This window comes from Prunus mume, linkage group LG5 (assembly GCF_029339155.1).
Source record: "Prunus mume cultivar Tortuosa linkage group LG5, ASM2933915v1, whole genome shotgun sequence".
Lineage (NCBI taxonomy): Eukaryota > Viridiplantae > Streptophyta > Magnoliopsida > Rosales > Rosaceae > Prunus > Prunus mume.
In genome coordinates, this window is record NC_142702.1 from 29,150,977 (window position 1) to 29,165,666 (window position 14,690).

General features: G+C 35.4%; 1 protein-coding gene and 1 pseudogene across 2 annotated transcripts; both read left to right on the forward strand.

Moving 5' to 3' along the window:
- Positions 1–415: 415 nt before the first annotated feature.
- On the forward strand, positions 416–2,194 carry LOC148917522 (outer mitochondrial transmembrane helix translocase-like; annotated as a pseudogene). Its single transcript, XR_016127014.1, has 6 exons — positions 416–478; positions 644–1,219; positions 1,376–1,509; positions 1,591–1,659; positions 1,767–1,955; positions 2,006–2,194. The product of XR_016127014.1 is annotated as an outer mitochondrial transmembrane helix translocase-like (transcript).
- Positions 2,195–5,235: 3,041 nt separating this feature from the next.
- Positions 5,236–7,124, forward strand: LOC148917523 (sterol 3-beta-glucosyltransferase UGT80A2-like). The gene is made up of 4 exons (XM_089052464.1): positions 5,236–5,395; positions 5,576–5,667; positions 6,657–6,806; positions 7,044–7,124. The coding sequence occupies exons 1-4, from the start codon at positions 5,236–5,238 to the stop codon at positions 7,122–7,124; spliced, it is 483 nt and encodes a 160-aa protein (XP_088908590.1).
- The last annotated feature ends 7,566 nt before the right edge of the window (positions 7,125–14,690 follow it).

Below are 14,690 nucleotides of genomic sequence, written 5' to 3' on the forward strand. Positions count from 1 at the left end.
CTTCCTTTTCATTTTTGTTCCCTGTGTCCTGAAATCTTGGGCCTACAACACAAACACACCATTGTTTTCAACATATAAAAACGCCATATCAACAGCACAAAGAGGAAAGGAAATTAAAAGATGATTTTTAAAATAAATATAAAAACTTGGAGAGAAACCATATCACTCTCCATCACCCAAACCTAATAAACTAAACATAAGTTATGCTTCTTCGACTAACCTAGGAGCGAAGATTATCAGTTTTGTCCACCAACAGCTCAATATTCTCACCGCGGTCAAGAACCTGCAGAATAGATGAATTTCCATGACTAAAAATGGATGACATATTTACCTACTTGGAATCAGAATGAAAATGGGCCTAGGCGGGCGGCTAGGCGGGTGCTAGGCGGCTAGGCGGTGGCTAGGCGGGCTCTAGATGGCTGGGCGGTGGCTAGGCGGGTTGGGTCTTTTTTGGGTGCCGAACCCAGAGGACGAAGCAGTGACAGCGAGAAAAAGCTCCGTCCTCTGCGAGTGCAAGCCTCGTGACATATAAAGAGTATAGCCGTTCGGCTGTACGTTTAATATTCGAATCTAATTACAAAGTATAGCCGTTCGGCTGTAGGTTTATAATTTCGATTTATAAAGTCGAGCCTTGCGGCTATAGTGGAAGCGTATCGTACAAAAGAAGACGTATCTTCCAAATGAGAAGCGCATAAGGCCAGAGGTTATCCCTGCAAATGAGATTGTAGTCACATTTGCAGACATTGGTGCATTGGATGATATCACTTCAGGAGTTGGTCATGCTCCCGCTTCGAAGACCAGACCCTTACAAAGGTGGGCTTCTTAAGCCTTGTAGAGGCAATTTGCTTTTCGGTCCTCCTGGCACTGGAAAAACAATGCTGGCAAAAGCCATTGCAAGTGAAGCGGGAGCAAGTTTTATCAATGTCTCGATGTCCACCATCACTTCAAAATGGTTTGGAGAAGATGAAAAAAAACGTCCGAGCTCTGTTCACACTTGCAGCAAAGGTCTCCCCAACTATTATCTTTGTGGATGACGTTGACAGCATGCTTGGGCAGCGGACCAGAGTTGGGGAGCATGAGGCCATGAGGAAGATAAAAAACGAGTTCATGACACACTGGGATGGGCTGTTGACAAAAACCGGAGAGCGAATTCTTGTTCTGGCTGCAACCAACAGACCATTTGACCTTGATGAAGCAATCATCAGGCGGTTTGAGCGCAGTTATAAATCTATATTTTATTGTAGTCAGAGTTCGCAACATTCCTTTTCAATTTTCATACAATTTTTGTTGATCGGTAACTCTTATATGACAGAAAAAATTTGTGATTTCAACTTCATGTCTGCTAACTTTGAACTCTTTTTGGTGTTGAACAGAGTCATGGTTGGTCTTCCCTCCGTCGAGAATAGGGAAATGATCTTGAAAACTCTTCTTTCAAAAGAAAAGGTTGAAAATCTAGACTTCAAGGAGCTTGCAACCATGACAGAAGGTTACAGTGGCAGTGATCTTAAGGTTAGTTTTGGAGTCGATAATATTATAACCTTAAATTGTAATCAGTATGATGAGCTCATGAAACTAACTACTGGAAAACAGAACTTGTGTGTGACAGCAGCTTATCGACCTGTGATGAAGCTTATACAACAGGAGAGACAAAAGGATATGGTAACTAACTACCTCTTACGCTCTTCCTCTGCCTTAGCAATATTCTTATTTTTCCAAATTCTCATTTACAGTAATGCTTAATGATTTTCGAATACTTGGAACTACAGGAAAAGAAGAAGAGAGAAGCACAAGGCAAGAGCACAGAAGATGCTTCAGAGACAAAAGAGGAAGAGAAAGAGGACCGAGAAATTACTCTGAGAGCTTTAAACATGGAAGATATGCGGCAGGCAAAGAATCAGGTAACTAACTTGACCTTTTTTCAATATTTTGCCTCCATAAACTACCATCTCTTTTATGTGTGTTAAGTTTTGCATGTATGTTTATACATGTCCATGGTGTGATGCAGGTTGCCGCCAGTTTCGCTTCAGAGGGATCAGTAATGAGTGAGCTGCAACAGTGGAATGATTTGTACGGAGAAGGTGGCTCAAGGAAGAAGCAACAACTCACTTCCTGTAAAACATTAATACTACATGGGGAAGCAGGCGTCCTAGACAGTGATCAGCTTCATTCTTCGAGAAAGAATGTGAAGATTTGAGGAAGTTGAAACTCCACCTGAAACACAAATGTTTGATGGCTCGTGACAACGTGACGATCAATTAGAAGCAGCTCTAGCTCTGATCCTCAAACGAAGAAAACGTTACACCCCAATGAACGTATACACCGGCGTACAATATACATAAATATTGTATTTTGTAAGAGAGGATTTGGCATTTGTTCACCAAATGTAAAGGGAGGGTGGGTTCTCGGTATTTTATTAAGCCGTCTTGCAAGCAAAATACCACCAGCTGGGGTTTTAGTCATGTTCTGTGAACGTGTGGTATTTGGAAATGCACGCGGGGTTTCAGATTGGTGGGGAGGCAACTTGGAGTGAATTTAATTTGTTTGATATGATATATATATATATATATATATATAGCCTGTAGCTTATGGACAATATTCAAATACAGTCAGAGCATTTGTACATTGTTCTTAAATTCTGTAACACTTGATAATGCATTGCTCTTTGTATTACATAAAACATGTGAATTACGGCACTCATGTCCCTGTACATGATCTGTTCTTGATTGCCGCTTTCGCTTATACGTTTTATCGAGAATGGCCATAGGCAGGGTGACAGTCATGAATGTCTCTCTAAATCTTTATTTGTTATGAATTACTTATTTTTCTTCTTTTATCTTTGGGTAATGCTAGGGAGACCATCTTTTTGTACCACAATTGTATACCATCTGATGTGAAAGATGATATGGCATGCCAAATCATTTAATACAATTACATATATTTTAAATTTTCATTCTCCCCTAATTAATGCACCGATCCCATAAGATTTATTTATTTATAATCTTTCCTCTTCTTCCTCCTCCCTCTCACCCTTTTCATACAACAATTTCTTATAATCGGAGCCATCGAAAGTTCTCCCTCTTCACCATGGCAGGTGCATTACCATCGAATTTCTGACGAATGCAGCACCATGATTCACGCATCCCTTCCATTCTACGTTGTAGATCTAGATCTGAAGAGTGAGTTGAGATAAGTAAATAGCTCTTGGAATTTGGTACACAATTGCTAGATCGCTCGTCGCCTTGTCGACAGCCACAATTATCATCTCTCTCTCTCTCTCCCTATCTTTCTAAGATTTTTTGAGGCAATAGATACTTCTCATTGGTCTAAAAATGAAATGGAATCACAACTAAAAAGATAACCCACAACAACTCACCTTCCCGGAATATTTTTCTTGTTTGGATAGGTTAATAATTTTGAAAACCCATCATGATCCCTTTTTTTTAAAGACTTCAACAAGGAAAGGTAGTTGGGTTTTGATTCTAAATATAATATTATTTCATATTTACAAGAACAGTATAGTTAGATTTTTTAGGGTGTCCATGAAGATACAAAGTTTTTATCAGATTAGTGCTTTTTCCACCACATTTTAGCGGCCAGTTTTTTCTTCTTTTTTTTTTTCCTGCGAAGTTGACCATTAGTTGCAAGCCATAAGAGACAAATAACAAAAAATGGCAGCCAACATGAGGAAAGGGGTTGATACTGTGTTTAACACCCATGAAAAATCCGGCAATCATAAAATTGTTGTGGAGAAGACAGAGTGGGGAGAAGGAAGAAGGAAGAAATAGTGAAGATAGAAAGAGTCCTAGCGGTAATTGTGCTGTAATTAGGGGAGAATAAAATAGATTTAGCTATATTTAATGACTTTTGTGCTTTAATTAAGGGAGAATAAAAATTTAAAATATCTGTAACTACATTAAATGATTTGGCATGCCACATCTCTTCCACATCAAATGGTATACAATTGTGGTACAAAAAATATGGTCTCTCTAGCATTTTGTGAGAAAAAGAAAACTAAGAGAAAAACTTGGAGAAAGAGAGATTATGATAATGATAGTGGGAAAGTTTGGATCTCTATGATAAGTATTTGAAGACATATAAAATTGAGAGAAGAAAGCTGGAGAGCTCTATGACTTTTCTTTACTTTGAAGTTTATAATTCACACTCCAAAGCAAAGTCTACCGCTTAATGAAGTCTTTAAAAATCCATGAGATTTTGAGCACCAAAAATTGTGTAGCCCCGTGAATTTTATGGATTTATTTTTCTAAAAAAGCAGACTTTAAACTCCTAGTTATAAATACCACAATAGTTTTAAACATATTCGAGAAGCAAGCAAATAAGGGAATAGATTTTAATAGCATTCCGAAAGGGCATGCTGATTTACAATCATCCAAGCATTCCTCCATTACATCTTAAGCTAATTAAGGATCCATTACATTACATGGACATATATATGATATGATAGTGATTGATTTTATCTACCCTAGACAAGACAAGGACAAATATATAAACTATACAACAACCAGTGCGGATAAAAACATACAAAACCTTCCCCCACCCCATCCTAAAATGGCTGGCAAAACAGGACGGGCATAACCTAACAAGGTAAGCAACTCAGAGATAGAGCAATTTACCAATGCCGCATGACAGCACGAAAGCGTCCATGGACATATTCCGATGCAAACTTAGGTACACTTAAAAACCATGGCAGATTGGCAAAAATATCACAAAGCCTATGAGAATGATGATCCCCACAACGATCAATTTTATCTTCATATTCTGAAACCACATCTTCCTTTTCTTTTTTGTTCCCTGTGTCCTGAAATCTTGGGCCTACAACACAAACACACCATTGTTTTCAACATATAAAAACGCCATATCAACAGCACAAAAGAGGAAAGGAAATTAAAAGATGATTTTTAAAATAAATATAAAAACTTGGAGAGAAAACCATATCACTCTCCATCACCCAAACCTAATAAACTAAACATAAGTTATGCTTCTTCGACTAACCTAGGAGCGAAGATTATCAGTTTTGTACACCAACAGCTCAATATTCTCACAGCGGTCAAGAACCTGCAGAATAGATGAATTTCCATGACTAAAAATGGATGACATATTTACCTACTTGGAATCAGAATGAAAATGGGCCTAGGAGGGCGGCTAGGCGGGTGCTAGGCGGCTAGGCGGTGGCTAGGCGGGCAATAGGCGGCTAGGCGGTGGCTAGGCGGGCTCTAGATGGCTGGGCGGTGGCTAGGCGGGTTGGGTCTTTTTTGGGTTCCGAACCCAGAGGACGAAGCCGTGACTGCGAGAAAAAGTTCCGTCCTCTGCGAGTGCAAGCGTCGTGTTGGTTTGAATATATTTAAAGAGTCTAGCCGATCGGCTGTACTATTTGAACGTAATTAGAAAGTATAGCCGTGCGGCTGTACGTTGATAATTTCTATTTACAGAGTCTAGCCTTGCGGCTATAATGGAAGCGTATCATACGAAAGAAGACGTGTCAATCCAAATGAAACGAAATGAGAATACAGTATGCTGATTATTTGCTGATATGCTCTACGTTTTACTTGTTTGGCAGATTGGGGACCGAAGGTTGATGTTGTTTTTTGTTTTCTTGACCTTGCTTCAAATTATGAACCCCAGATTCACTTGCGTAGTGGCTTGAAGCTGGTGAACAGCCTGTCTATATTGGATTTAATAGCCTTGTGAGTTTATTGCAGCTTTCTCTATTCATGTTTAATATTCTTTTCCCAGTTCTATCCCCGGGTAGCTCTGTTTGTCCTTACCCTGAAAGAATTACTTGTTCCTTCCCAATTAAAACAATCAACCAAAGCCACATTCTCCAAAGAGTGACCACCTTCATGTTGGTCCCCAACAAACAGGTTGTGGAGGTCTATTCATGACAGATGAAAAATCGACCCTTTGGTTGTTCAGTTGTTCAATATCTAATTTGACTGAGGCATGTCTAATACATGCAGAGTATACCCCTGAATTGCATAGTTAAGGTTACTTGATTGTACATTTGATTGAAATGGTAAATTGTCTTGCTTGCTAAATTTTTTTTTTTTTATGTGTATTGTATTAGCCTCTTGAAGAACCAAAGTAAATGACCAATATTATTCTTCAAGCTCTGGAAATAACTGGACAGAGAGGCGTCATCAACCGCAGACTGGGGTGGCCTTGGTAATATTGTAAGTCTCGATTCTTAAAAAAAGATTACTTTCAAGCACATTGTATTCTTATGCTTCTTTACATCTGAAAGCCTTCATATATTTCTCTTCTCAAAGTGGCGAACCGAGTGATTCTGTATTAAGTGGACAATTGCCCCCATGATTGGCCATTCCAACGATGCTCTGCTCTGGTAAATTTCAATGCTTTTAATTCTTTTTAATTTGGTTGGGATTTCACTGCACTGGTGTTCGAACGTCACATGAACTTGATGCACCTTTTTGTCGTTTTGTTGTTTTGTTCCCCCTGGATAACTAGGCTACTCCCGGTTTCTCACTGGATATGAAAAAATTTCTTAGGTGCATCATGGTGGTCTGGGACAATTGCTGCTAGTCTGAAAGCTGCAGTAATCGATAATGCTATATTCTTGGGAGTCTTACATTTGTAAATGATTCAGTTACTCATTTGGCTCATATTCTGTGTTCTTTTAGTCTCCAACCACAATTGTACCATTCTTTGGGGACCAGCCCTTTTGGGGAGAGAGGGTGCATGCCAGAGGAGTAGGTTCTGCACCCATTCCAGCTGATGAATTCTCGCTTGAAAAGTTGGTTGATGCAATACGCTTCATGTTAGATCCAAAGGTATTTACCATTTTCTTTTTAAACTTCCAAGTGATTTACATATAATTTGTCATTTCTTGAGTGTAAACTTATCACACATGCAGACGCACTGATTTAATTGAAGTTGACATTGTTTTGTAATCAATTTCAACATGCAAATACTTGTCACAACTCTGGGGTTATTTTATGTTATTTCAATCCCTTGCGTGGACCTGAATAGATTAAATTAACAAAGAAATAACTATTTTATGTTGAAAGGTTAAAGAGCGTGCTATTGAAATTGCCAAGGCCATGGATGGCGAAGATGGGGGTGACAGGAGCAATGAATGCCTTTCATAGGCACTTTCCTCACAATAAATCTAAGGATAAACCCGAGTCATTGCCGGCTAGAAGAGGCTTATTTTCCATCAGGAGGTGTTTTGGCTACTCCTCCTCCTACACATGATTCTGCACTAGTCCACAGCGATGTTTTATTCCTATCATGTGTTGGAATTTTAAAAGGTTTTAAAAATTTAACCGTTTTATTTATTTAATTTTTTTGGCTTTTTTATTTTATTTATTGTGGGGTTATAAATATTTAATATTCAGGCTTAATTTTTTGGTTGGTGAACTTTTATGGTTGGTGAAGGTTACATGTTTGGGATGCTTATAAAAGGTCACTCCTCCTTCACATTTGATATACACACAAGAAACACAATACACTATCAGAATATCACATACCACAATCACCACCACAAACTAATTCTTTCCTTTTCTACTTTTACATATATTCTTTACTTTATATTATTATTATTTTGGGCAATGGTTATGTGACTTGGATACCTATATCTGTTTATGAACGTGCTCATAGCGGATCTTGAGTTTGTGTACAAGGGGTCGTATCTTGGAGTCTTGTAGACCACCAGTACCTGCACGTAGGGAGGCTACAAAGGCTTTAGGACAGTGTCTTTGACGTGCTACTTCACCGTACCAAACTCACCTTCTTACCTATTATTTATTTTCCTTTTATTTCCCTATTATTTTGTTTTCTTCAATTTCATTATACCTTCAAAGCTTTTCAATTTGTTTATATGTTATTTATAATATAAATATTTTGTATTTGGCATTACGGAAAGAGGGAAACTATTATTTTTCACAACAATCTAAAGCCTTTGTACATTTGCCTTCATTCATTTTGGTTGCCATCAATCTTCCTTTATATAATAGTCCTTTATAATCGTTTTTTTTAATATCGTTTTATTGTTCTCAATTGCCAAAAAGGTCTGCTTTACTTTTGATAATATATTCTTCGCCGTAAAGTTTATTGTTTGCAATTATAGTTTTTTAATGTTGGGTTTATTGCATTGCATTGCACATTCAATTACGAGATTTTATTTATTTTTTAATTATGCAGCTTTAGTTTCAAAACTTTAATGTCAATTTCATGACATCTAGAGCTTTTGATTTTGTTAGGTGATTATTGCCTTTAATGTTCTGAACATTTATGCAATTTAATTACATCTTTGTTTTAATGCCTTGGATTCTTTTTAAAGTTGCCAACTCCTATATATTCGATTGTGCAATCCTTCGCATTAGTTACTTGAGTTAATCTTGATACAAATATATTGAGTGAATTAATGTTCTTTTGATTGTAAGTGGTATTAATTTTGAGTTTTGGTGTAAGACTTTGAAACCCTAAATTTTTTGAGGCATTTTTTTCTTTTGAGGCTTTCGATGGTTTCACTGTTATATTTACAATGACTATCAAGATAACTGTGAGTACATATCTTATGAATTTAAAATTAAATAAATTTTGGTACAGTCTTCATATATTTTGAGAATTCTCTAATTTGTGGGGGTTGATTTTTTCCTTTGTGGGTATTTCAAACACAAAATTAATCTCAATACTTATTTTATGTTGAATGTAATTTTCCAAATTTTGAGTGGTTTTATTACCTCTTTAAAACTAAAGTTATGTTGTACATTTATTATATGAGTTTTGATATCTCTTTTATTGGGATATATCTTATTTTGTTTTAATTAGCCTTGAAATGTTTACGTTATTTTCTTTTGATAATAATAATAATTATGATTTATTTTAAAACCGTGTAGACTTTTTTGTGAGTGTTGATTTTTTTTTTCTTTTCTCACCAAAGGGAACTTTAATGCTATAATTTTATGTGTGGCTAATGTTGAGTAGTTTTTGTTTTATGTTGGAAAACGGTAGACCCATTTATGTAGTCTAATTGCATTGCTTTAGTATCGTAGGCTTTTCTTCTCACTTATCTTCCCACAATTTGTGTGTGTTTTTAATTTCTTTATGTTCTAATGGGAAAGATTTATTATATTCATTTAGTGACATAATAATTTGTATATTCCCTTGACAAACATGTTGAGTCCGTGTGAAATTTGTTTTCATTATGAAATTTTATTATGAGACTAACTTGTCTTCAATTTTGATATGAAAGTGTGTGCAACTAATAATGATTTTGGCATAAAATTTTGGTAGAGAATTCTTATTGTCTTATAGGTTCATATTGAGAATCGACAAGATACAATTTCAACTTGGATATGTGATCATGATTTCAGCCATTATAGTTAAAATTTATTTAATGAATTAATTGTTATATTGTTGTTCATAAGTGGTAGCAGGTGTACTCAAAGTTTCATGGATTTGAGAGGTACTCTTAATCATAAGATTTAATGTATGATGCTTTTCTATATACTTAAATGTATACCAATGTGTATTTAATTTCCAATTATACTGAGGTGAAATCCACTAATCATTTGTGTGCAAAGATTGTGTAGGAAATATTTCCAATAATATGCAGGTTTAGAGTGCGCTAAAATGAAGAACAAAGACATGACCTACATTATATATGCCTTGTGAAGGCTAGTCGTGATATGCATGCCTCGTGGAGGAGGCTATTAATGCAAAATGTCGAGGGGGATGTGCTTAAGCCCATAAGGGAGTCACCTAGGGAGGTAACCCAACTTCTGTGATTGGAGATCCCATGAAGGAAGTTCCATGTGGTAGAAACAATCCATACTGCGTGACTCATATAGCACTCATAAAACTATGAAGATATCCTTGAGATATTCTTCTGCTCATCCCTAAGGCAAAAGTGCTATTTTATGTGACGTCAGGAAGGGATTTATCCCTGAATGAGTTTCGAGGCGGGCAAACTCCCGCATGGTGCAGGTCACATGTACTCTTGGAGAACTCACCTAAGTGAAAGACGTCGTGAGGCCACGACTATGAGAATTGGGCTATTCTTCTAGTAACTCTCATGAGAATCAAGATTAGCGCATGGCCATAAATAGCGCTACCCCGCATCCAAGTCTCAACTAATACTATGTGTGGGATATGTTGAAGTTTGGTCAAAGGTGCCGAGTTCAATACTGTGTACACTCAGGTTCCTCAAATGGAGACTATCATCACTAAGTGTAGGTTCAAGCCCGGAAGGCACCTACACCTATTACATAGTATTATATTGCCCGTATATATTATATATATTTTTCACTGTTTTTTTGTCACGGTAAAATTTTGAAAACCTTATGGGGGATTGTTGGAATTTTAAAAGGTTTTAAAAATTTAACCGTTTTATTTATTTAATTTTTTGGCTTTTTTATTTTATTTATTGTGGGGTTATAAATATTTAATATTCATGCTTAATTTTTTGGTTGGTGAACTTTTATGGTTGGTGAAGGTTACATGTTTTGGATGCCTATAAAAGGCCACTCCTCCTTCACATTTGATATACACACAAGAAACACAATACACTATCAGAATATCACATACCACAATCACCACCACAAACTAATTCTTTCCTTTTCTACTTTTACATATATTCTTTACTTTATATTATTATTATTTTGGGCAATGGTTATGTGACTTGGATACCTATATCTGTTTATGAACGTGCTCATAGCGGATCTTGAGTTTGTGTACAAGGGGTCGTATCTTGGAGTCTTGTAGACCACCAGTACCTGCACGTAGGGAGGCTACAAAGGCTTTAGGACAGCGTCTTTGACGTGCTTCACCGTACCAAACTCACCTTCTTACCTATTATTTATTTTCCTTTTATTTCCCTATTATTTTGTTTTCTTCAATTTCATTATACCTTCAAAGCTTTTCAATTTGTTTATATGTTATTTATAATATAAATATTTTGTATTTGGCTTTACGGAAAGAGGGAAACTATTATTTTTCACAACATCATGTGCAAGACATCATAAATGTGGAATTCTGATATCCTCTTACTAGGTTACTTAACATTACATCTTTTTTGTTTCGCTCGTCAAACAAATTTTTTACAGATGCCTTTGTTTTCATTATTAGATCATGTCTATTAGAGCCACTTCCGCCAGGACAGTAAACTGTTATTGGAAGTGTTTTTAATACACTGAGAAAGATGTGATGCTTTGGTAGGGAGCTTGGAAATTTACAAAGCTGAACGATTCTTCAAGAAACTTAAGAACTATATTGATGGCTTAAAATAAATCTGTTGGCCGCTGCACTATACAAACACAGTTTCTTTCTTAGTCTTGCAACCCTATGCACTTGCCTCCCTCAATTTACAGCATTATCTACAAACCAGACATCATCAAGCAGAAGATTAGTAGAAAACTCTAGACAGATCATTCCCTATTCCGGCAGGTAGAATAGCAACTGGAGGAGGAGACACAAAGTTTTGCTTTTCTATGGTGCGGCACCTTTCAGAGTGTAGGAATCGAATCAAAACCGAAATCCTAAGATTGATTTTTGGGTTTCTTGAGGGCAAATTTGTATTCGAATATCTATACTTTTTAAATATTAAAATAAATTTTAAAGAGTATCTAAATATATACTGGGATCCTTTTTTAAAAAACCAAGTTTTTTTCCTAATTTTCTTTTATCGATAAGAGTAGTTTAGAGTATTATCCATTATTATTTGGCCATTTTCCGAGTCTCTATTGTCTCTTTTGATTTTTAACTAGCATTTTCCCGTTTAACACTTGTATTATACATATATGGTCGTATTTTTTTAATAATACTTTCGTTTTGCATACACGTCTTAAAGACTTAGTACAATACACGTATGTACATATTTTTCATGTTTAATACATGTGTTTTTCTACAAAATTTTCAATAATACATACAAAATTCAAGTATTATACACATAAAAATATTATATGGTGGCCGAACTTTTCAGTTCCAGAAGGTTAAGTGAGAAAATTTCCATTTTTGGCTGTAAAGTGAGAAATTAAGACTCTTTGTATAGCCGCATGGCTATATTCTTTTAAAAAATTTAATAATAAAAATAAAAATCTTCCGAATAGGTGCTATTAGGCGGTTCCTATTTTTCATATTTAATTTTTTAAAATAAATAGTACAGCCAAGCGGCTATACCAAGGTCTTCCCAAAAAATAGATATACATAGTATAGCCGCACGGCTATAGCCCTTAATTTCTATTTATGTATGGCCGAGCGGCTAGACTTGTGATGTGAGAAACTGTAAAATAATAAAATTTTCTTAGTTAAATATTTTTTGTGAAGACTTATATATTATTAAATCTTAAGCCTAGTATGAGATTATCCCTTTAGTTGAAAGATGACATCATTTTTGTTTTCCACATGTAGAGACTTAGAATTGATTTTAATCAAATCATCATTGTCATGCCACTTTGCATGCTTGTAACAAGTGATGTTGTGATATAATTGGCTAAAGGTGGATGACTCACATTATTTCCTTATCTTTCTATCTTATCTTTTGGGGTGGTGTTGTGATATCATTGGTCAGTGGGGGATGAGTTATATTATTCCCTTACTTCTATCTTATCTTTTGGTGGTTTAAAATATTGTATATATAAATATTATTTGGGTGCATCCATAGCCTCTCCTATAAGTATCATGCTTGCTTACTTCAATCATTCATTTCAATCTTTTATGGTAGATTTCTACCGTGAAGTAGTGTTAGAGATAGAGAGAGAGAAAAGGAAGAAAAAGAAACCAGATGAAGAGTGTGTGTGTTTGTCTTGCAATATTTCATACTTACCATGGTGAGTGGGTTATGTAATATATTTTAAAAGTTCTTATTTTGTGATAAATGTGAAAATCTATTTACAAACTTCTCTCTATTTTCAAGTCAAGCATGTCTAATTTGTGCAATATTTCACACAATATATATTATTTGGAGTTTTTGTGAAGTATGTATTATTCATGGAACATGAAAACTTCAATGATAAGGTATCCAAATGATAAATGTACCAGACGGGTACATAGGGTAGTGAGGCCGATAGGGGTCACGTACTGGGTACAAATTGTGAAAGATAACCAAGATATGAAGTAATGATATGATATGATATGATTTGGATTGTGTATCTTTTTATTATATTTTTGTAGAGAGTGTGAAATGACATTGTTTGACAGGCATATTACATAATCTACTCACTAAGCGGTGATTTGCTCATCCCTCACCTATTTTGTTTTTCAAATCAATTAGTGAGCAAGACAAAGCCGAAACCAGAAAAGTTGGATTAGTTTAGAGTGATAAACTTTTATTTATATCTTGTACACTTGTAAGATTATTATAATTTTTTTATATATAAATATAATGGTAACGTATTGTAACCAATTTTTCAGTCTTTTTATTTATTTATTTTAATTCACGCACCCTGATTCGAGAATATTCTTTATTCTCGGATCGGGTAGTGACATGTAAAATTTATATTTATAGCTTGTAGCTGTGCGGCTCTATTGTTTAAATTTCTATTTATAGAGTCTAGCCTTACGGCTATAGTTTTAAAATTTCTATTTATAGTATCGCCGCGCAGCTATACCGATAATATATTGTATATAGAGTACAGCCAAGCTGCTATACTTTTATAATTTCTATTTATGGGTTCTAGCCATGCAGCTATCCTTTAAAATATTCTATTTTTTACCAAAGAAACAATAATTAAAGTAATTCAAAAAGACTAAGACATTACTTAATTACATATATTAAATAACAAAAGCTGCCTAAGAAAAAAGTAAAGAAACTAATTTTATACTTTTAATGAGTATAGCCGTGCGGATAAACTTTTAAAATATCTAGAGCGTACAGCTGCGCAGCTACACTATTAAAATATTGTATTCAACAGGTATAGTTGGGCGGCTATATCGTTATAATTTCTATTTATGGAGTATAGCCTTGTTAACTTAAACCCAGCTGCCACAAGATGTTCTTGTTCACATATTCAGTTTCCTCGATATGCAATCTTTAGTCTATGTTGGACTAGTCTGCTGGTGATTTCTCTTCCCTTCAATAATGTTGTGAGGAAACTGCTTTGTGAGAAAAGAATCCTACGAAAAATTCCTAAAAATACACATTAGAATTTTAAACATTAATATTTAAAAGGCTATACTATTTAAATTACAGTTTCTGAGAGTGAATCCAGACAGGACTCTTCTTGTTTGATTCCAGATTACCGCCGATGTGTTAGTGAGCAGAATTTTACAGCCCGCGTATTGAACTGCAAAATGGCATATGCCACATGAAAGTTTCTTTTTTCCTTAGGCTTTCCTTTGTGTAATGTATGTATTCGAATGATTATTTAACTGAATTATATTTTTTCTGCCAGGTTGTTGACTCACTCAGGCAAGGTTAACATGCAAGCGTATCCGTTCATCCTCGAAAGGACACAGTAACAACAGCTCAGAAATTGGTATATGTTTATATTGCATATTCTTTTGTATGATACGTTTCATTTGGATTGATACGTCTTCTTTCGTATGATACGCTTCCATTATAGCCGCAAGGCTAGACTCTGTAAATAGAAATTATAAACATAAAGCCGCACGGCTATATTTTCTAACTACATTCAAATAGTACAGCCGAGCGGCTAGACCCTTTAAATATATTCAAACCAACACGACGCTTGCACTCGCAGAGGACGGAACTT